Source organism: Micropterus salmoides, unplaced genomic scaffold, assembly GCF_014851395.1.
Source record: "Micropterus salmoides isolate LMB-PRFRI ecotype aquatic unplaced genomic scaffold, ASM1485139v1 Ms_hic_scaffold_23, whole genome shotgun sequence".
In the NCBI taxonomy this organism is placed as follows: Eukaryota; Metazoa; Chordata; class Actinopteri; order Centrarchiformes; family Centrarchidae; genus Micropterus; species Micropterus salmoides.
Window position 1 is genome coordinate 9,354,376 of NW_024041484.1, and position 23,482 is coordinate 9,377,857.

At 40.5% G+C, this 23,482-nt stretch overlaps 1 protein-coding gene across 7 annotated transcripts in view; it reads left to right on the top strand.

Moving 5' to 3' along the window:
- celsr1a (cadherin EGF LAG seven-pass G-type receptor 1a) overlaps positions 1 to 22,128 on the top strand; it is a 100,473-nt gene extending 78,345 nt beyond the window's left edge. For 3 of the 7 annotated variants that reach the window (XM_038738502.1, XM_038738507.1, XM_038738508.1), the window contains 19 exons: positions 3,047 to 3,141; positions 3,406 to 3,615; positions 3,964 to 4,147; positions 4,266 to 4,409; positions 4,524 to 4,707; positions 5,344 to 5,511; positions 5,616 to 5,742; positions 5,858 to 6,058; positions 10,694 to 10,868; positions 11,683 to 11,795; positions 11,997 to 12,076; positions 12,194 to 12,320; positions 12,430 to 12,555; positions 12,752 to 12,888; positions 18,191 to 18,291; positions 18,431 to 18,574; positions 19,022 to 19,291; positions 19,379 to 19,754; positions 20,462 to 22,128. In XM_038738502.1, coding sequence (XP_038594430.1) covers positions 3,047 to 3,141; positions 3,406 to 3,615; positions 3,964 to 4,147; positions 4,266 to 4,409; positions 4,524 to 4,707; positions 5,344 to 5,511; positions 5,616 to 5,742; positions 5,858 to 6,058; positions 10,694 to 10,868; positions 11,683 to 11,795; positions 11,997 to 12,076; positions 12,194 to 12,320; positions 12,430 to 12,555; positions 12,752 to 12,888; positions 18,191 to 18,291; positions 18,431 to 18,574; positions 19,022 to 19,291; positions 19,379 to 19,754; positions 20,462 to 20,486 — 2,987 coding nt within the window. In that variant the 3' untranslated portion in view covers positions 20,487 to 22,128. The remainder of the gene's footprint in view (positions 1 to 3,046; positions 3,142 to 3,405; positions 3,616 to 3,963; positions 4,148 to 4,265; positions 4,410 to 4,523; positions 4,708 to 5,343; positions 5,512 to 5,615; positions 5,743 to 5,857; positions 6,059 to 10,693; positions 10,869 to 11,682; positions 11,796 to 11,996; positions 12,077 to 12,193; positions 12,321 to 12,429; positions 12,556 to 12,751; positions 12,889 to 18,190; positions 18,292 to 18,430; positions 18,575 to 19,021; positions 19,292 to 19,378; positions 19,755 to 20,461) is intronic. The other 4 variants (XM_038738501.1, XM_038738504.1, XM_038738506.1 and 1 more) reach the window with 3 other exon arrangements.
- Positions 22,129 to 23,482: the final 1,354 nt, after the last annotated feature.

Sequence of the window (23,482 nt, forward strand, 5' to 3'; positions counted from 1 at the left end):
GTGTCTGAGCCGCTTAAGACCTTGCCTCATCTATTGTCATTACTTGGTAGTTTTGGTAAAATATCAGGATATAAAATAAACATGCAAAAAAGTGAACTTATGCCGATTAACACTGCAGCCAGACTTATCTCATTTAACTCCTTACCGTTTAAATTGAGTAAAGATAAATTTAAGTATTTAGGTATATGGATTACTAATAATTACAAGAACCTCTATAAGACTAATTTTATTCCATTGATAGATTCCATAAAACAAGATTTTGAGCGTTGGGGTACATTACCGCTATCACTAGGAGGCAGGATAAGCACCGTCAAGATGAATATCCTACCTAGATTTCTATATCTGTTCCAGTGTATCCCGATATTTTTAACTAAATCGTTTTTCCTACTGATAGACAGGCTGATATCAACTTTTATATGGAATGGGAAAAATGCACGCATCCGTAAAAGTGTTTTGCAGCGACACCGAGAGCATGGAGGACTATCATTACCCAATTTTCAGTACTATTATTGGGCAGCCAATGCTCATTCTATGTTATATTGGTTTAACTCGCATGCTAGTGGTCCTAAATGGCTGTCCCTTGAGAATTTGTCATGCCATCCTGCTTCTTTACATGCATTGCTCTGCTCAACATTGCCATCACCTCATCCTATATATAAATACTCTCTGAATCCAGTGGTTAAGCACTCCTTCAAAATATGGGGACAGTTTAGAAGACATTTTTCACTTAATGATGTATCAGTTTTCGCTCCCATAGCAAGAAATCACATGTTTACTCCTTCTATTATAGATGATTCTTTTGGCGCCTGGTCTGTAAATGGCCTTAGGGTACTAAAGGATATGTATATTGATGGCACTTTTGCAACCTTTCAGCAATTGAAAACTAAATTCCAAATTCCCAACACTCACTTCTTCAAATATCTTCAACTTCGTAGTTTTGCTGCATCATCTGTTAGTCACTTCCCCTCATTACCACCTGAGTCACTTCTTGAGACTGTTCTAGAAGTGAATCCAAACTCCAAGGGGGCCATTGGTAAAATATATAGAGTAATGAATACTCATAATATGGGGCCTCTGGCTCACGTGAAAAGATTGTGGGAAGAGGAACTGTCTATAGGAATTTCTGAGGATGTATGGGAATCTATATTGAAAAACATTCATTCATCTTCAATATGTCAAAGACATCGAGTGATTCAATTTAAAGTTGTTCATAGACTGCATTGGTCTAAAGTAAAACTGGCAAAATTTAAATCAGACATAGATCCTTACTGTGATAGATGTGAAGCCGAACCAGGTACTCTGTCTCACATGTTTTGGCTCTGTCCAAAACTTAAAGTTTTTTGGAAGTCTATATTTAAATTTATTTCCGACACTTTGGGGACAGTCATAGAGCCTGATGCCATGATCTCTGTATTCGGCATTGTACCGCAACATTTTCACTTAAATCAAAACAACAAAAGCCTCATAGCATTTACTACTTTTTTAGCTCGACGGCAGATACTGCTTAAATGGAAAGACAAGTACCCTCCAACTTTTAAAATGTGGCTCATTGATCTCTTATACAATCTGACCATGGAAAAAATAAGGTATGCTACCGCAGGCTGTGCCAATAAATTTTTTGATATCTGGCAACCGGTTCTGGACCAAGTTAGGAAGGTGGATCCCTCTCTACTTACAATTTCAGAGGAGTAATATACTGTACATACTTGTGCTTTCTTCTCTAAAACATGTTAATGAATGTTTTTGTTTTTCAAATTAATATGTGTATTGGTGCAACAGGTGGGGATTGTTCTTGGGTGGGTGGGTTAACATAAAAAGGAAATGTATTGTAAAAGTGTATCTTATGTTTGATAAGATGTTCAATAAAAACACTTTGAGCAAAAAAAAAAAAGAGTTTGTTTTATTGCTTATGAATTCAACTTTACATTTCTAATCCTAAAATTGTGTTATTTCTTTCTAATATTATATAAAATGTAGTTATTGAGTACCAGCAGTTGGATTAAGCTGCATTGGTGGCTGCGTTTTTGTGAGTTAATGTATTTTAAGGCATATAAGCTAACATCTCTCTCTCTCTCTCTCTTTGAAGCATAACAACACAGTAAAAAGGCTCTCTGATTGGTCCGTTAATCCAACTAAGCTTTCTCATCGGCCAATCGTGTACAAGACTGTCTATAGAGACTCTTGGAAAAACACTGGGTACATTAAAAGCTGACAGTAATACCCCTCCTTATGCGTGTGTGTGTGTGTGTGTGTGTGTGTGTGTGTGTGTGTGTGTGTGTGTGTGTGTGTGTGTGTGTGTGAGTGAGAGTTAGAGAGAGAGAGAGGGAGAGAGACAGTCGAGGTGAACTCAAGATTCAAGTTCAATGACCTGTTCCCAGTAAGGCTCTGTCACTTTCCTGGTTACCCCTTAGTTACTGCCATCACCATGGTGAGCCCTTTGTTGTCTCCGCAGACTCATTGGGGAATGTATTTGCTTACATTGCCCGTCGCCTTCTCTTAGCTCCAACTGGCAAGTCCTTCAGCCATTTCTTCTTCTGCAACAATAGCATTTGAAGAGACTTTGCATTTGGATGGAAGTCTTTTCAAACTAAATTAGACTGAGCCAGTCAGTATGGTTTTAGATATTTAAACCACTGAGACAGGAAGTCTCTCGGGTATTTATTTAACAGACCATTTTTTTTGACTGGCATATTTTAAGAGCAATATCACCTGTAAATAAAAATATAGATTGAATATTATTTTTAAACCCCCAAAATTTAGTTTGCAGTACCTATTTTAGCCCGGTATAGTGTCTGTAGGTATTCCTTTCTGGCTAGCAAATGGCCCAACAACCTGCCTCAATAAGGGAGGGCAGCTTTTATGTAGCCTGAGAGGAAAAAATCTTCTGCTGTGAGTTCTTAACTGTTTACAAAGTTGGATTCTTATGTGCCTTAATATTGTTTTGTGGACATATTGTACTCACATGGCTACATGTTTAACTTGGCGGTATCCTTTATGTCTGTGGAACTTAATTAACATGTCCTTTCTGTTTTTGTATTTTTCACAGGTACTGCCATCCGCCACTGTAACGATGAGAAGGGCTGGTTGTCGCCAGAGCTCTTCAACTGCACCACTGTCACCTTCTCCCATCTAAAGAAACTGGTGAGTACTACACAAAATAAAACATTTTTACTTTCAGCCAGAAAACTCAGGTTTCACAATTTTCAAACTTAAACTTTGAAGGTGTACATGTGTGTAAAAATACTCCGACAACACTTTGGTCTATGAAACCATTTCAAAACCACTTGGATAAACTGAATAAGGAATTTTAAATTAAAGCTTCTATTACGTTTCATCGCACCCACTCAACTTTCCTCCGCCTTGACCTGCTCATTCTTTCCGTCCCTCAACCCTCCATTCCTCCAGAACGAGGACCTGCGTCGCAACAGTTCAAGGATGGACAGTGAACGCTCCAAGACCATTGTGCGTTTGCTTCACAGCGCCACCAATAACACCCAGCATTACTACGGCAATGACGTGAAGATGGCCGCCCAGCTGCTGAATCATGTGCTGCAATATGAGAGCCAGCAGGCAGGATTCGACCTCACCGCCATGAGGGATGCAGAGTTCAATGAGGTAGAAAAGAAAACAGGATGTATGGATCAACTTCTAAAAATGTTTCAGTTTAGCTAGGCTCTCCTAGGTTGATTTAAACTTAAATAAGTTATTGAAAAAGATCTTAAAACTGTAATTTTGTGAAACCCAATCTGCAGCACTGGGAGCACTGATAGCACACTGCCCACTATTGGTGGATTCACACTGGGAAAGCAACTTGATCCATCACTGTAGTAATCTAATACCTCCACAGTTGCTTTATTACTAGTCTTTGATATTTAGGTGGTGAATTTAATTTTAATTATCTACAATTATGTGCCATACAAGCTTCATTCATGGTATTTAAAATCCCATTTTGGATTTTTCCAGAACTTGGTGCGAGCAGGTAGTGCCATACTGGATCCTGACACCAAGGAGCACTGGGAGCAGATCCAGAAAACTGAAGGCGGCACTGCCCATCTGCTCCGCAACTTTGAGGACTACGCCAACACCCTGGCAAAGAACGTCAGGAAAACCTACCTGAAACCCTTCACCATTGTCACTGACAACATGAGTGAGTGGAGGAGCTGTAATCGCACTGTGTGTAACTGCACATAATCACACCTGACATGACCTCATCCTTTGCCTCTGTCTCCTCTTCTTCCCGCCACTTCTGTCTGGCTGTTATCTAGTTCTAACTGTGGACTACCTGGATATGTCGGACCCGGAGAGGGCGACGTTGCCTCGCTTCCAGGACATCCAGGAGACCTACCCCAAAGAGCTTGGTTCCTCCGTCCACTTCCCCCAGTTCAACCTCCGCACTCAGGGTCACAGAGGTAGGAACGCTGGAAGAATCAGACCCCACTGGCTCTGTTTCTTTTATGCTTACTTGTCAAATACACAATTCCAGTGTCAGTCTGTCACTTTTATTTATCACTATCCCCTCACAGCAGAGTCCACTCCTGCCCCTCCAACTCAGACCGATCCCCCACAGGAGGAGGAGCACACAGTGTCCGATAGAAGACGGCGCCATCTTGAGCCAGCTGCTCCTCTGCCTGTTGCTGTGGTGATAGTGTACAAATCACTGGGGAAGCTCCTCCCGGAAAGATATGACCCTGACCGCAGGAGTCTGAGGTAGTTTAGGCATACCAATGACTTCATTTTCATTATCTTCAAATACCTTTCCCACTTTAAATTATGAGGTGTTACCCCAGCTGCAAACAAGGCCTAAAAGAACAGAGAATTATATTTAACAGAGGAGAAAAAGAGAGCCCACACCCTATCTGAACTCTAAAAACTCTCTACTATACTTACCGGAGTGTATACAATTTATCATATTCTGTAAACATTTTAAGAAACCCCACATGAATATGTTTAATCTTTAATGCGAAGACATGCCATAATATTTACTGTAGGTGTATTTGAAGGAACCACATTATCAGTGCCTGCACAAGCCTATAAGATTCTGTTCAATTTGGTATGAACAAGGAAAAACTGAACATGGAGTCAGGCAGTGTTCTGTATTCTTAATGTGAGAACCAAGAAAGTTAATAAAATATGTTTCCAGGAAAAGAATAAGTAAAAAAAGATTTAAGAGAGAATATCACCAAAAGTGAACAAGCGTTAGTTCTGTTGTGGTATGGTCTACTGGACATGATGATAAAAACAGGTGTGTCTGTGTGTATATCTGTGTAGTTCATTTGATTCATGAAAAGCAAATGATTGCTTGCTGTAGGTCAGTGGTTAAACACTTGAAATTAATATTACCAGGCTCCCCAACCGTCCAGTGATCAACACAGCCATAGTGAGCGCATCAGTGCACAGCGAGGGTCCGCCTCTTCCTCCCATCCTGGAGCCCCCCATCACCGTGGAGTACACCTTGCTGGAGACGGAGGAGAGAACCAAACCTGTTTGTGTATTCTGGAACCACTCCATCGCGTGAGTTGACTTTACACACACACATACATGCATGTCTGAGGACCTGCATTTTGTTGTAAATTTGTAATTTTCATCTGTTGTTGTTTGTTTGTTGGTGTGTTTAGGATTGGAGGTACAGGCGGTTGGTCCTCTAAAGGCTGTGAGGTGCTCAACAGGAACAACAGCCACATTAGCTGTCAATGTAACCACATGACCAGCTTCGCTGTGCTCATGGACATTTCCAAGAGAGAGGTATTGCACAGAAGACTTGTCATTCCAGCTTCATATGAAACATCCAGCTAAGCTTGCTGTTTTTTGCCTTTTGCCTTTATGCTGACTTCTGATTTGATGTCGCTGCTCTCCACAGCACGGAGATGTTCTTCCCCTGAAGATTGTCACCTACACCACGGTGTCCGTCTCCCTGTTCCTCCTCCTCCTCACCTTCATCTTGTTGTGCCTCTTACGCCGGCTCCGCTCGAACCTCCACGTCATCCACAGGAACCTGGTAGCAACGCTCTTCTTCTCTGAGCTCGTCTTTCTGCTTGGCATCAATCAGACTGACAACCCGGTGAGTGTACTTTTAGCCCACAGCAAATAGAGTGCATGTACACTGGAGACACTTTGCAGTATATGTATCTGCAACACATCCTCCTCATTGTTTATGGCAGTGGTTCAACGTGTTTTGTCAGACGTACTCCCACAGCTTTGCTACATGAACTCAAGTACCCCATCATTGACACCACTCATCATGTAACAAATGTGTTTGAATGTTAAACTAGATATTATTCAACACTACTAATTATATCAAAGTGGATATTATTGTTTCTTACAATTGAACTGATCTGCTTAGGTCATTTTGTCGCGTTTCTATTTGTACTTGTAACACTTGGAGCTATTTCACCATTTGGCAATTACTATTTCTATTTTAACCATTAATCCATTGAGCTACTTTTAGCAATCAATTTCAACCACTTACCCATTACTTTTAGCTAACTATTTAAAATGTCATTACTTTAAGCTATTAAAACAATTTACTTTGAGCTAACTATTTCAAGAAGTTTCCCATTACTTATAGCTATATATTTTTAATGTTTTTCATTACTTTTGCCAAACTATTTGAAATATCACTCATTACTTCTAGCTATTTAAACTATTTACTTTTAGCTAAATATTTCAACCAGTTATCTATTACTTATAGCTATATACTTTAAATGTTTTTCATTACATAACTGTTCGAAATGTTATTCATTGCTTTTAGTTAACTATTTCAATTCAGCTATAACTTTAAGCTAACTGTTTCTACCTTTCTGCTAGCTTTCACATGCTCTTAATTGCAACATGTATCGTTCAGGTGTTACGTCTGACTCAATTAATATATATCTTTAAACAAATCAAAAATTTACAAATTAGTTGAGCTATTCCACCTCTGGTATCACTGGTTTAAGGAATTTTACAGCATTTATGAGGTTGTTTCGTGATGTTATTTCATTTAAAAATAAATAAAAAATTAACCTTTATTTACCTAGTAAGAAGTAATCTCTTTTTCAAGGGAGACAAAGTCAAAAAAGGCAGAAAAATAGTATTTAAAAATTACATTGACACACACATGACAATACAATACATTAAAACATCTTCCAAGACACTTACTACACTCCTCCTTAAGGGCATCTGCAACTTGAGGGACTTGAACTCCTTTAGTGGTACCAGCACCTCTAACTGGAGAATCTTTTGTAAGGAGTTCCAAGTTGAGGGTGCACACCTATTTAACAGCCTTTGCAAGCTTTCTCTGCATGTGACATTTGGACAGAAAGTCACCCGAGCCAAGTAGTCCTCTACACTACAGAAATCTTGTCCAGTCTCTGTTCCAGCTGGTCTGTGTTGTATTATCAATATAAGAGGGTAATATATAGTTAGAAACAATGTAAAAAGAATGATATCCTGGGCATGAAGATGGAAAACAACACAGACTGGAAATGCATATAACACAGGAACATACCAGTTAGTCCTTTATGGTTTTGGCATGGTGGAACTTGAGGCAGGATAAAGAAGTCTTGCTCTGCTATTTACTACATTAAACACTGCCCGGCATCCTACAATATTTGTTTGGCCTGCAGGCAGCCATCTAAGGCGGTGTTGACAGGAGCTTTACCAGGCTTAATGGGCCTTAAAAGGCCTACCTGAGAGTCTGTCTTTATTTGTGAGATTATATGTTTTGATGCTTGGCTAATGACTGTAATAGGTAGGAATGTGCATGTTGCCGAAGCCCTCTTCAAAAATAACCTCCTTTAAGTTGATTTTATTACGCTAACAGTTCCAACTGAATGTAACTTTTTACTGTAAACCTCTCTAATTAAATGCGTAGGATATAGGCTGAGATAGTATAGAATCTGATGTCAGAAATCTAATGAGCTAATAATGTTAAGTTTATAATCTAGTTTGGAATTCGTAAGTCACAGTGACGGCCATCGACATGCATGTGCACACACATATAGACATACTGGATAGAATCAAAAGGTGTGGGAATTCTTTGAAGTCTGCTGACACAGACATTCAGAATCACACACTCACATGCACACACACACCTTCCTGTGACAGTAGCGGAGACATGCTGTGGCTGGTACATGTCTTCAGAAGCAGGCCTTTGGGCAGTAGGCCCTGGCAAAGGTTTCCCAAAACACCTTCTTAGTTTTCACTTGATAAATCTCTTGCATGTCTGTGGTACAGAAGACATCATTAATCTGTTAATTGATGGGTAATCATAAGAATGAGGTCTGGAAAGGTTAGTCTTTGGGAGACAAAAGGACAGATTTAAACAGTGGACAAAAAAACAAGATGAGTTTAGTGGTAAACTTTAACATGCTACAAACAGTAAATCTGACATGATTGCCACATTAGCTAGTGGGACATCATTGTTGTCATATATCATTGCAGGGCTCAACAGTAAGGATTTTTTTTAAATAGTATATTTTTTTAAAGGCTTAGTAATAAAAAAAAGAACAATAAGAGTATCGATAAAGAACCGAACCAATAAGGGTGGATCAATAAAATCCAAAAAATAGCAATCTCAACTCCTGAGAAAATTGCAGCAGGTAAAGACAAAGTTTATGATTATTTATCACTCACAGGTAGGTTGCAAGCCCCTTGCTTGATGCATACTGAAGCTGCTAACCTTCCTTAGTCATCTGTCCAGGTTTAAGTTTTCAGAATAAAACATGTTTAAAGCTAAAACAATATCAAAAGTGGACAAGAGTCGTAAAGTCAGCAAACTGCCTCAGCAATAGTACAATATGTAGCTAAAGTCACATTAGCTAAACATTTAGGTGGTCATACCAGACCAAGTAAGGCTGGAGCAGCAGTGTGTGTATTGCATTGAGCTGCAGCGTATTTTACTGCTTATGATTTCAACTTTTCATTTGTAAAAGGAATAATGCGTTATTTCATCTTTCAAACTGTATAAAGTGTTGCTTTAAAATGAATGTGTTACCTCTGACTAGTCTGGTTAAACCACATGTCTACAGTCTTACACAAGATCGTTAGGTCCAACTGTCACTCCTGCACGTTTTGGCTCTGACTGTGGAAAATAATCAGACTAAAGTCAAGTCTATTCAGATCGCTTAGCTCCATAATCACATACAATCTATCAGTGAGCTTTATATGCTACTATAGCAATGTACCCATTCCTGCCCGTCACACCTCATCCCATCCCAAAATTGTGGAAAAAATCAACAGAATTGAGAAGTGAGAGAACCTGAACCAACTCACGTATCTAGAACTAAATCTGCCTAACAATTCAGCAACCCCTGGTTTGGATAAATCAAAAGTTCTCCTCACTGAAAATGTTCCAAATATGAAAGCAAAGGTGTCCTCCCGCTGATCTAACAATCAGATTTCACTGACAGAGCTGTCTCGAGTTTTGGAATTCATCACTAACTGTGACCACTGGATGAAGTTTTCTGAAGTTGTTTCACTCGCATCAACCAAAGCCATTAGTCAACAACAAACCAGATGAAAGAAAAGGAGCATGTATGTTTACAGGCTCCAGATAAGCTGTGGGAGTATTGTCTTTTTCCTTATAGAAATGTTCTGACAGTGTTTTGACTGGAATGAGAGGGATTCAAGCAGTGACTAACAACATGCTTTATGACTAACAACTGCTTTATCTGCACCTGTGATTTTTTTGTAGTAGTAGTAGAGAGATCTTAAAAATGAGAAAGAAATTAATCTGTTTCTCTTTTCCATCTCTCTGAAGTGCATGTCCTCCATCTAATGTTTAGGTAGGGGTGTGTGTGTGTGTGCGTGTGTGTGTGCGTGTGTGTGTGTGTGTGCGTGCGTGTGTGTGTGTGTGTGTGTCAGACCTGTGGAATGCTGTCAGTGTGTGCCCAGGGCCATCTGCAGGATGATTTATAACCCTGTCAAAGTAGTCTTTCTCTCTCTCTGATCTCCACAGCAATTCACAGCATTTGCTAAAATACAGTATCTGAACTGCTGGGACATTCCCTGACACACTGCATTCCTCCAACAGACATGGAAATTGGGAGGGAAAGAGATAAAAGAATGTGGGGATACGTTGGAACATTACTGTCTTACATAAATTGGTGAAGCTTGTCATTAAAAAATGTTGAGGTATACTTCTGTTAAGGCTGCATTATTATTAGATGGTTTTCATTGTCAATTCATCTGTTACTTGTTTTTACAGCTTTGAGTAATTGTTTAGTCTATAAAATGCCCACTGAGACATTTTCAAATAGCTTGTTTTGTCCAAAGAATACATTATCAAAATATATTTAATTTAAAATTATCTAAAACATAGAAAAACAGCAAATACTTGCATTAAAGAAGCTGGAGCCTTTTGGGAATTTCTTTTTAAATAAATGACCTAAACGATTAAACGGTTATGGAAATATTGACCGTTAATTTTTTGTTGATCGTCTAATCAATGCAGTGTCTAATGAAGATTCCTAGTGCATCAACAGCACTTTTCTATAAATTGTTGTTAAATGAGGGATGGAGGGATGGAAAGTGGATGGATGTACTGGATGTTTTCATTTGATTGACTGATAGAAAAGGACAAGCACAAACTCAGACCAGAGCTGCTTTTTGTGGATTGCTTATCTGGATTCCCTGAAAATGTAGACTCATACTTGCGGATTTTTTGTCCCTTGTCTCTTTCTCCTCCCTTTCTCTCTTTCTTGTCTCCCTCCAGTTTGTGTGTACGGTGATAGCCATCCTCCTCCATTACTTCTACATGTGCACCTTTGCCTGGATGTTCGTGGAGGGGCTCCACATCTACCGCATGCTGACAGAGCTGCGTAACATCAACCACGGACACATGAGGTTCTACTATGCCATGGGCTGGGGCATACCAGCTATTATCACCGGTGAGACACACACACACACAATCAAACATACACACATGGAAGTGATGGAAGATGGCAGATTGTCAGGGTGCATTCGTGCTGTGACTCGTCTCTTCTGAGGAGGCAGTGATCCTCGTGGGAAAATGATAAATGAACAAGAGGAAGAGGACATAATGAGAGACAGCCCTTATTTGGATGTCCATAACATGTCAAATTAAACTGTAGTGGAAATCTCATGTATGAAATAACATCCAGAAGATGAGTGTGTGTGTGTGGTGCTGGGATTTTTACCTTGACATGCCGCAGAGTTGATTTATTTGTTTTTTTATAACCCTGCAACTTAAAATTTCAATCATTTGGAATCTCAATTAGTCCCACTTTTTCAAGCATGCCATTTACTGCATATTTTACTTTATGACCCTTCAATGCACAATAAGTCTGTCTGAAATATATTACATGCTTTGCGATGCACTGACATGCTTTGGCAGTATTGGATGCCAAGCGCCCTTACTTGATAGGAATTTGAGACATGGTGTCAGAGGAATATAGATTGGCAGAGCAAAACATACAGCGATCCAAAAAGGACAAACGGATACGGAACGGAAATGACAGTGATGAACGACTAAGGTGATAGTGTGACAACTGAAATACAGGAGGAAGTAGGGAGGATGGAAACAAGGCTTAGAAACTGGCTGTGCCAATAGTCATGGCAATCAGAAATTCTTTACTTTTACAATTAAAACAATTGTTAACGCTCTTTACTAATATGTCATTATGTTCCTTCTCACTCTGTGTGTGTGTGTGTGTGTGTGCGTGTGTGCGTGTGTGTGTGTAGGTTTGGCAGTAGGTCTTGACCCTCAGGGTTATGGGAACCCTGATTTCTGCTGGCTTTCTGTCCACGACACACTCATCTGGAGTTTTGCAGGACCTATCTTTGTAGTCGTCCTGGTATGTATATGAATTAAAATAGTCCAAGGACACCTGCTTCTTGTTGTCTATCTAGACCCTGAATTTATTCAGACTATTAATGTGTTAACGTGCTGTCACATCATTATAAATACACCCAAAATAGTCCTGTTAAATGTCAAATACACATGAGTGAATTAAGTATTCTGTTCACAAACTTCCTCCCACTCCCTCTCTCTAAAGGTGAACATAGTGATCTTTATTCTGGCCGCGAAGGCTTCATGTGGGCGCAGGCAGAAGACTATGGAGAAGTCAGGAGCGATGTAAGTTTTATGTGTCACATTAATAATTCAATATATAGTTCAACATCCAAAATTTGATGTACAGGATAACTTTTTGGCACTGGGGGAAGCTGATCTGTGTGCATTTCCCCTCCTCAGTCCTGCACTGCGGATGGCCTTCCTTCTGCTGCTTCTCATCAGTGCTACCTGGCTGCTTGGGCTAATGGCAGTCAACAGCGACGTAATGACCTTCCACTACCTGTTCGCCATCTTCAGTTGTCTGCAGGTTGGTGAAATGATGGAGGAACAATGCAGTTACAAACACACATGCATGCTTTAATCTCTGTCTTTCTTGCTCGGCTGTTTATAATACATCTCTTTTGCTTTCTTCATAGGGAGTCTTCATCTTCTTCTTCCATGTGATCTTCAACAAAGAGGTGAGGAAGAATCTCAAGAACGTCCTCACAGGAAAGAAGAGCGTACCAGACGAATCCAGTACCACAAGGGCCTCTTTGCTCACTGTGAGTGAACAGACATACACTAAAATGGCATGCAGTTTCTCCAATATTTGATCTCATTTCTCCAAAGTCTGTTATTTGTTTTTTTATGACCTTGCACTGGATTTCTTTTGAATATTTCATGAGTAATATTTCATGCTTTTTTATTATTACTGTTTCCTCCTCCTCTTCCTCCATCCTTCCATCCCTCCATCCTCAGCGCTCTCTCAACTGCAACAACACGTACACAGAAGACGGACAGCTGTACCGCTCGGGCATTGGCGAGTCCACCGTCTCCCTGGACAGTACGCTCAGGTCAGCCAAGAGCCGCAGCAGCTACCTGGCTTACACACTCAGGTACAACATGCTCACTGACTGCATGGCTGCTTCTACTATACTGCTGTGTGATGAGTGTATGTATGTGCATGCGTGTGTGTGTGTCTGTTTGTCCACTGCAGGTTCTTTGTACTGTTCCTTATGTTGTCTTTTTTGTTCTCCTCCCCGCATGTCTGCTGATGCATCAAATGTCTCACATACTAACATACCCCATACCCCTAATTTTTATATATATACACACACACACACACACACACACACACACCCTGTCACCCTATCCTTATTTTTCCCTTATCCAAAGTGGGGATAAGTTAAGTTGGTGAGTTTCTCTCTCATTTGTAGACTATTTCTTGCTTTTCTTTCACACATGCAATGGCACCTGCATTGTACAGTAATTCTGATCATGCTGAGATTTGCCAGTGCATGGTGCATGGCTTTGTTGCAAGATCCAATACGCACATTCAGGAAAAGACATATCAGCTCCCATTGATACCCACCTAGGCAAAAGAACACTGTGCCTACTGTATATCAATCCACACCATCCATTCAAACTGTTATGTTGTTCTTTGTTGTATATACTGACAGATTCAATTGTTAGGTTTGTTAATGTGATATTGGATACATTAGATCAAACTTTTAGAGTACAGTATAACATTGTGAAGATTTAGAAACATTTAATGTTAATGTGATATAAAGTCAAAGCACTGGAACAGATTGATCCCAGTAACATTATAACCTTCATGAAGGTACTGTTCACGATACGGTTCTCCTAATTTATGACACATTCTCATATTTAATTTGTAACGGTTGGCAATAATGCTTTAGCAAGTGTCTTTTTTTTAGAATTATTTTTTTTACTTACAGGGAGATGTTATGTAATCTGGCATTGTGTCCACTGCGCCATGCTAGCTCATTAGCATACACCATGTGGGATACTGGCAATATCTAGGATGTAAGAAAATGTTTAGTTTTAGAAGTTGTACAGTATAGTAGGCTCTTAATTGTATTCAGTTGTGTTTGGCAGTAGGCTTTTGCAAAAGAAATGTATTATTAAAAAAAATGGTATTACATCATGTGTTTCTATTAGAATTTGGCTTTGGCTTTGGCTTTAGCATGTATAAATCTACATGCTTTACTTATGATGCACTCCAGCCAGGTTCAACAAAAACTCAACATTCTAACCACCCATATAGCAAGGCTTTGGTATTAATCTGCAGAGGTTTTAGCTAGGTACACCTGCTAGTTAAACGTTTTAGCTGTTTAAGCTAGGTGTACCTAATAAACTGGCAAATTAGTGAATAGCCTAAGCCATGCAGTGTGGAATAAATTTACTACAGACACCACAACCGTTCATGTGTGCCTGGTATATATTGCACTGTGTCCACTGCTACAGGCTAGCTCTTCACTACTAGCAATATCATCTAGCAATATCTAGTTGTTGACTATTAGCTATATCTCTGATGTCAGAGAATGTTAATTTATAGCAGTTGTACTATACAGCAAAACTGTATGTTATATAATAGGTTAGTGGCAGTGATAGATAGGAAATTAGTATAATATATTATGAACTATGGTACAGAATAGGATGGGTATTTTAAATGTAAATAATAAAAAAAATCTGAATCTTGCGGGGTGGTATGTGTCATCCTCAAGCTCAGGTCCTCTACCAGAGGCCTGGGAGTTTGAGGGTTCTGCGCAGTATCTTAGCTGTTACTAGGACTGCACTCTTCTGGACAGAGACCTCTGATGTTTTACCTGGAATCTGCTGTAGCCACTCTCCCAGTCTGGGGGTCACAGCCCCCAGTGCTCCGATCACCACTGGCACCACTGTTGCTCTTCCTTTCCACATCTTTTCTAGCTCCTCTTTCAGCCCCTTGGTATTTCTTAAGCTTCTCGTGTTCCTTCTTCTTGATGTTGCTGTCGCTTGGGATTGCCACATCTATCACTGCAGCCTTCTTCTGCTGTTTGTCGATCAACACGATGTCTGGTTGGTTAGCCATCACCAGTTTGTCAGTCTGGATCTTGAAGTACCACAGGATCTTAGCTCGGTCATTCTCAACTACCTTAGGAGGTGTCTTCCATTTTGACCTTGGGATTTCCAGCACATACTCATGGCAGATGTTCCTGTACACTATGCCAGCTACCTGGTTATGGCGTTCCATGTACGCACTTCCTGCCTGCATCTTACACCCTGCTGTTATGTGCTGTACTGTCTCAGGGGCATCCTTGCACAGTCTGCACCTGGGGTCCTGCCTGGTGTGGTAGACCCCAGCCTCTATTGATCTTGTAATGAGTGTCTGTTCTTGTGCCGCCATGATTAGTGCTTCTGTGCTGTCCTTTTGTCCAGCCTTTTCCAGCCACTGGTAGGATTTCTTGATATCAGCCACTTCTTCTATTTGACTGTGGTACATGCCGTGCACGGCTTGTCCCTCCATGGAGGTTCTTCGTCTTCCTTGTCCTCACCCTTGGGTTTCTGCTGCCTGAGGTATTCACTAAGCCCTTCATCTTTGGGGGCCATCTCCTGATGTACTCTTGGATCTTGGATGGAGGGTTTCACCCCATTCACACATTATATATATATATACAGTACAGGCCAAAAGTTTGGACACACCTTCTCATTCAATCCATTTCCTTTATTTTCATGACTATTTACATTGTAGATTCTCACTGAAGGCATCAAAACTATGAACACATATGGAATTATGTACTTAACAAAAAAGTGTGAAATAACTGAAAACATGTCTTATATTCTAGTTTCTTCAAAGTAGCCACCCTTTTCTCTGATTACTGCTTTGCACACTCTTGGCATTCTCTTGATGAGCTTCAAGAAGTAGTCACCTGAAATGGTTTTCCAACAGTCTTGAAGGAGTTCCCAGAGATGCTTAGCACTTGTTGGCCCTTTTGCCTTCACTCTGCGGTCCAGCTCACCCCAAACCAACTCAATTGGGTTCAGGTCCGGTGACTGTGGAGGCCAGGTCATCACTCTCCTTCTTGGTCAAATAGCCCTTACACAGCCTGGAGGTGTGTTTGGGGTCATTTTCTTGTTGAAAAATAAATGATGGTCCAACTAAACGCAAACCGGATGGGATGGCGTGTCACTGTGTCACAATGTGTCACAATGCTGGTTCAGTATGCCTTCAATTTTGAATAAATCCTCAACAGTGTCACCAGCAAAGCACCCCCACACCATCACACCTCCTCCTCCATGCTTCACTGTGGGAACCATCCATGTAGAATCCATCCGTTCACCTTTTCTGTGTTGCACAAAGACACGGCGGTTGGAACCAAAGATTTCAAATTTGGACTCGTCAGACCAAAGCACAGATTTCCACTGGTCTAATGTCCATTCCTTGTGTTTCTTGGCCCAAACAAATCTCTTCTGCTTGTTGCCTCTCCTTAGCAGTGGTTTCCTAGCAGCTACTTGACCATGAAATCCTGATTCGTGCAGTCTCCTCTTAACAATTGTTCTAGAGATGTGTCTGCTGCTAGAACTCTGTGTGGCATTCAGCTGGTCTCTAATCTGAGCTGCTGTTAACCTGCGATTTCTGAGGCTGGTGACTCGGATGAACTTATCCTCAGCAGCAGAGGTGACTCTTGGTCTTCCTTTCCTGGGGCGGTCCTCATGTGAGCCAGTTTCATTGTAGCGCTTGATGGTTTTTGCAACTGCACTTGGGGACACGTTCAAAGTTTTCACAATTTTCCAGACTGACTGACCTTCATTTGTTAAAGTAATGATGGCCACTCATTTCCCTTTACTTAGCTGATTGGTTCTTGCCATAATATGATTTCTAACTGTTGTCCAATAGGGCTGTTGGCTGTGTATCAACCTTACTTCTGCACAACACAACTGATGGTCCCAACCCCATTAATAAGGGAAAAGATTCCACTAATTAACCCTGACAAGGCACACCTGTGAAGTGAAAACCATTTCAAGTGATTACCACATGAAGCTCATTGAGAGAACACCAAGGGTTTGCAGAGCTATAAAAAAAGCAAAGGGTGGCTACTTTGAGGAATCTAAAATACAAGACATGTTTTCAGTTATTTCACACTTTTTTGTTAAGTACATAATTCCATATGTGTTCATAGTTTTGATGCCTTCAATGAGAATCTACAATGTAAATAGTCATGAAAATAAAGAAAACGCATTGAATGAGAAGGTGTGTCCAAACTTTTGGCCTGTACTGTACATCTATATATATATATGTAGCATCAGGACAAGTGTATTCCTGATTATCAAATTTAAAAAAGTTCACATTTTTAGATATATCTCTTCCAGGACACAGACCCTTCTTTTATCTCAGGCTAATCTCACCCACAAGTCTTGTACAGCTGCGTGTTTGCGTGTATCACAGACATGTTTTCATCGCAATGGAGTAGAGTTACATATAACTGCTATTTAAAAAGTGTTTTACAGAATCAAGGTTAGGTGTGACTGTACGCCTCGCCTCGTAAAGCTGTCATCTGGGTAACGTGAGCTGAAACTGGGGGTCAATGACAGCAAAAAACGCCAACGGGGGGAAGCAGTGTGGCGTGCTGCCTGTACGAGAAGCAAAGGGAAAAGGTAGAGAAAAGAGAGGAGAGGGGGAAGACAGAGATACGAGATGGGTACAGAGAAAGGCAGGGGACTTTGTGAAAAAAGGCAGATGGGACTCTACCTGTTTAAGTGGGAATGTAATACAGACACACATACCTCTTCCCTGCGGCTGTTGGCATGTCTTCAGACAGGTCAGAGTCTGCAGTAGCGTTTTCGCCCTCCAGCCAATGTCTCAATCCAACCTGGAATAAACAGCTGGTGGAGAGGAGAAGAGATAGAAGATTAAGCAACTACTTTTTTATTTACTTACTATTTTGTAATTATTGATTCATCCTTGGGGAACTAAAAATAAATTGCAAAAGCTGCTTAAATATTCTTACTTTCAGTATGTCAGACTGAAGTTTGAAAAATGGTGCTTGCCTAAAATATTTATACATAAATAAAAAAGATGATGCAGGGTTAACAATAAGTCTTGAATTACCGATCCATCAGTGGTTTAACCTGATGAAAGCACATAAAATAAGCTACATTTTCATATTTGATTGAGTCTTTATTGGAGCATCAACCGAGTCAAATGTTTTGTAATGAGAGATGTCTGATGTTTCAGCTGTCGAACATTAGTTGTCTCAAACCACGAGTTTGGGCTTGAATTAACTCCCAGCGACGCTGTACTTCCCCTCTCTGTCTCGTCCTAATCTCCACCTCTACCTTTCCACTCCCATTTCTCTCTCACTTCCCCATCATTCTCTACCTTCCTCCTGTCTGTATCTGTCTTTATCTACCTAGGGAGGAGTCTGGTCAGAAACCCAGTGTGTCTTCAGGAACAGCTAAAGGGCACACAGATCTGGATGGACCTCTGTTCCACAGGAACGGCACCAAAGGAGATGGTGGGTTTTTCATTTATCATTGTTTAGTGACAGGATTAAGTAAAACCTCTCACCATTTGAATGTGCGTGAAGATGCATACCTCTGTGTATTTTCTATAATTGATGTTCATCTTTCCACCTCCCTCCTTGTCCCCGTCAGACTCTGACTCAGACAGCGAGCTGTCAGTGGATGAACACAGCTCCTCCTACGCCTCCTCCCACTCCTCCGACAGCGAGGACGAAGATGTCGATGTCAAGCCGAAGTGGAACAACGAGAGGCAGCCCGTTCACAGCACACCTAAAGGTATATAGGTGGTCCTGTTGAGTCTAAACTTCAGGCATAATCAGTGGTAGAATTTAACTGTAAAGTAAATTTACTCAAGTACTTTATTTGGGTTAAAAGTAAGTTTTTCAAAGTAACATTGTATGTACAATATACATTTATGATTACCTTGTTAAATGTGATGTATTGTTATAGATCAAATTACCCAACAGCATATAAAGTAGTTAACTTGGCTCCACTTAGAACAACTACTACTATATAATATATAATAAGATAACACTGACAGAGGCAATTTTTGTACATTACAAGGACTTTTGCTTTTGCTAATTATATACATGTACATACATTTGAAATAAAGAAGTTTTAACATATCAAACAAATGAGGAAATTTGCAGCTAAAATGTTATGGCTGACTGGAATTTTGTTGTAACATTGCTGCTTCTAATATCTCTTCTCTTCCTCTACTAGTGGATTCAGTATCCAATCACGTGAAGCCTTACTGGCCAACAGAGGCCACCACAGCCAGTGACAGCGAGGATCCCAGTGGGGCAGAGAGGCTGAGGGTGGAGACCAAGGTGAATGTGGAGTTGCACCCGGAAAATAGGCTCAACCACATTGGCGAGAGAGAGAGGGAGACTCCCCAGGAGAGAGACAAACAAACCCCTGGTAATGCTAAAGACACAGCGCCCCCTAGTCAGTCTAACAGCAACAGCAACCACCAACCAGAGCAGAGGAAAGGTAAGAGAAGATTCTTTTGAATAAAAGTGGATGAATTGAGTGTTTTTTATCTGATTTAAATTGGAGTGAACTCTTTGTCCGTCTCAGGTATCTTAAAGAACAAGATCAGCTACCCTCCTCCGCTGACCGACAAGAACATGAAGAACCGTCTGAGGGAGAAGTTGAGCGACTACAACCCTCCCACCATCACCTCACCTCCCCCCAACAACAATAACACCTCCACCCCGCCTCCCTCCTCCGTCAACATCATGACCCCTTCGTCCCAGCCACCCTCGCTGGCTTCCAACGACAGCGGTCGCCCCAGCAACCACGACAACAGCTCCCTCGTCAAACCCCCCATTGCCCCGCGGCCGCAGATTCCTGTTGGGGCCCCACCAGTGGGCATCTACCGGGAGACCAATGGGGGAGTGGCAATGCACTTGAAGTCGGGGACAGTCAACGGAGGCAACGAGTCTGACTCAGAGTAAGTAGTTTTCTAGAGAGAGTTGGCATGTAAGGATGCTGCTTCACAAGTGAGTCCTTGTCATTTAATCTTGTCAGTTGAATCACTTTAAAAAGGATTCAAAATCAAAAAAACTTTCAAGCAACCATGTGGCTCGATAACATTTATTGGTTGACTGACTATTATGTCAACTGATGGAATAATGCATGTATCATAATAAGATCCATAGTTAAAGGAATAGTTCAACATTTTGGGAAATATGCTTATTCGATTTCTTGCCAGGAGTAAGTTAGATGAGAAGATTGATACCACTGTCACATCTGTAATTTCACTAAACAAAAGAGATATGACGTGTTAATTAGTGAGCTTTAGTGGTGCTGGTAGGCGGATGTTGTTATCTTTGGACAGAGCCAGGTTAGCTGTTTCCAGTCTTTATGCTTAGCTAAGCTAACAGGCTGCTGGTGGTAGCTTCATATTTAGTGTAAAGACATGAAAGTGGTATCTATCTTCTCGTCTAATTGTATTTCCCAAAAATGTCGAACTATTCCACCAAAACTATAGCATGAACAATATCACCATCCTGCTTAAATGCTGCATGATGACTTCCTGCATCCCCGCAATCATTTTTACATTGCATGTTCTCGTCTTCCTTTCTTTCTCTTTGCACCCTTCCTCCCTGCATCCCCCCCCCCCTCTTATTTCCCTCCCTCCAATTCCACCATTGACAGTGGCAGTAACGAGACTTCGATCTGACCTGTTAGGAAAACCCAGACCAGCCTGCCCTTGTGAGAGGAGGGGCAAAGAACCTGCTGGGGGAGGACAGGAAAGGAGGAGAGCCAAGAGGAATAGAATAAAAGAAACCTCAAGACAGACGGTTGCTGACAATTGGGTGAAGAAGGGTGTGGTTCTCCGCGCCTGATCTGCCCGTCCATCCCTCCTCTCAATGTTCCCTCTCCCGGGAGAGCAGTATTAATTGCAGACTTTAAGACTGCCTGTGACTAGAAAAAAAAAGCAGAGATAATGAAAAGATGTGAGAAATCATAAAGGGAATGCTGTGTTGGACTATACCAAGAGGATGCAATGGAGCCATGTGTTCTAAAACCACTATAGGAATTGGGGACTGAGTGTCAGAAGATGAAGAATTCCCCCAAGATGCATTGCAAGCCCCAAAATGATGTTCCTCTGAGGTGGTTATGAGGAATCTAGTGTGTAAGTTAGAAAAGCTGGACAATACGTTTGGACAGCAAGGCAGATGTATAACCACTGTGCATGAACCCAGACTGGTACATTTGTAGTCCAAAAAACAAGTCCCGTAAAATGTCAGCCTATTCTCACAGACTTTTGGACACATCCGATGGCACTATCACACACCAAGTGCTCTTTTAAATGTAATTAATGTGTAGATATTGTTAAAGGTGAAGAAGATATTATCTATTTTGCATTTCAGCTGTAGCAAGGACAAAGAGAAGTTTCTTTACTATAAATCCTTTGCCTGTGTTAAGTTGGGAAAGCTTAAAATCACTTGATATGCTGGTTTAATCGACTGAGAACAATAGTCTTTGTGCCTTCTTCCTGAATAGATGCCTTACACATACACACACACACACACACTAACAACACATTCTGTGTTAGCCTGTAGTGGGCTTTCAGGTGATGTACCAAACTCTCTGGCAGCATATTCTCCCCTACAGACACATACACACACGTAATGGATGCAAGACTGTTATGTTTGTGTGTGTGTGAGTGACCTAGAATGTCCGGAGTTCATGCACACACACACACCAGTAGGGCCTAAATGAACATTAATTATGTGGAATGGAGAGGAATTCCCCCTCTGTAGAAAACTCAGTTTTTTAGTTCGAGCACTATGAACCTGAAGCCTTCTTTTCCAGTGTCTATCCTGCCCCAATGCAACACACTCCTGGTTACCAAAGTCGTGAAATGAAATACACTAAATGTGCACATTAGGGTTGGATTCATTTCACTTTTAACTCTGTTTTATTGCAAAATAGTAAAAAATATGTGACTCTTTTTAATCCAAAATTGACATAGATGAATCCTTCAGTATAAATAAAAAGGTCTGTCTTCATTGCTGAATTTCTTAATCTGAGTTCTTCAAAGTGAAAGTGATGCCAACTCCAATGCATATGCAGCTAATATAAGGCAACTTAAAGTCTTGTTTACCACTCACTGAATGCCTTTGTACCATATGTACAACCCCAGTGTTTTGCCCTCCTGTAATCAATGCTGTTGATAAATGTCCTTGTTTTTTATTGATCAGAGACACTGGAAATGTTTTGTAACATAATGTATATTTATTTTTTATGGTTTTAAGACACTGGAAAGAAAAGATGATTGTGACTGTAAAATTAAAGATGACATGATGAATTTTTTACCGTCTTGTGCAGCCTATTACATGTCTGCTGTCCCGAAAGGAAGCATGGCTAGTCAAAACATGTACATTATTCGAGGAAAACTGAAACTGTTTGGGATCCAAATGATGAAATTGTGAGTCACCAGCTTCACTGTTTTATACTGGAGTAAGTGATCACTTGTGGTTAGGTGTGAAAGAGAGGTGGGTCAGTACCTTAATGGAAAATGGTGGCAACCTGGCTTCTATAGGGATGTTGATCATGATGTTTAGTATATTTTTGTCTTTTAAAATGCTTAGTATCCCATTTTGTCTATTTTACATTAACAAAGATCACTCATTCTTTTTCTTGAATCAGTCAAAACACTGTTCCTTGATTGGCTATTGACATCAGCTGCTCTAATTTAGAAAGCTTGATAATTGAAGACTTTCCCATTCAAATGCTCCAAATTGGCAGCCAATCAAGACCCATTCCTGGTCTGATGCAGGATCCCCAAATGTGCCTCTAGAAAACTATGGATTTTTAAAAATCACAAAAATGAGACTGAGATCCAACTGAATACAGAAAAAAAGCCACTAATTACAATATGTAGAAAAACATTTTTTTAATCAGTTTCTTACTATATATACTATACTATAATGCTGTGGTTAAGAAAGAGGGCTTCAGGGAAGGGTAGATAGATTGAAGTTTGGAACTAATCCAACAAAGACGAAAATTTCAAACAGAGGTGTAACCTGATGGGTTATGTATGCTATGGAGATGTCCATACAAGGTAATGTATGGGGAGAGCAGTCTTAATGTCTCAATCTGTCCTGTGCCCAGTGATCAGAGCGCCACTGACTATCATTGTGAGGCAGCTGAGACAGCAAACTTTCTGTACAGTGTAAGTCAGTTTATTGTTTGGGTGTGTGAGAAAGTATGTTAATCCTCATAGAACAATGGATGCAGCCGGTATTAATAAATCACCTGCTTTGATCCAAAACCTTAGCAAAGCACACATATGCACACATTTACACACAGTCTGTGGAAGCAAATAATTGCATTACACAGACCCATACACCATCATTCCAGATAAACTGTAAAAAATAAACTATTCTACACATTTTTCAGTTGAGGGATGGACGCAACTAATTTTTTTTCTGGCATTTGTTTATTTTTTGCTTTTTTTTTTATTATTGACATGACAAGTATCTAATTTACATCAATTGTCTTACATTTTGGGAAGCTAGCTTAGGTTGGCATAAAACTGTGAATAGGAAACAGCTAGCTTGTTGAATGTCGTTTTTACAGTTTAGTTATTGTACATACTTAAGAAACTATTTAATGTTTTAATTAGTTAGCTTTAGAGGTGCTAGTATGTGACTTTTGTTACCTTTG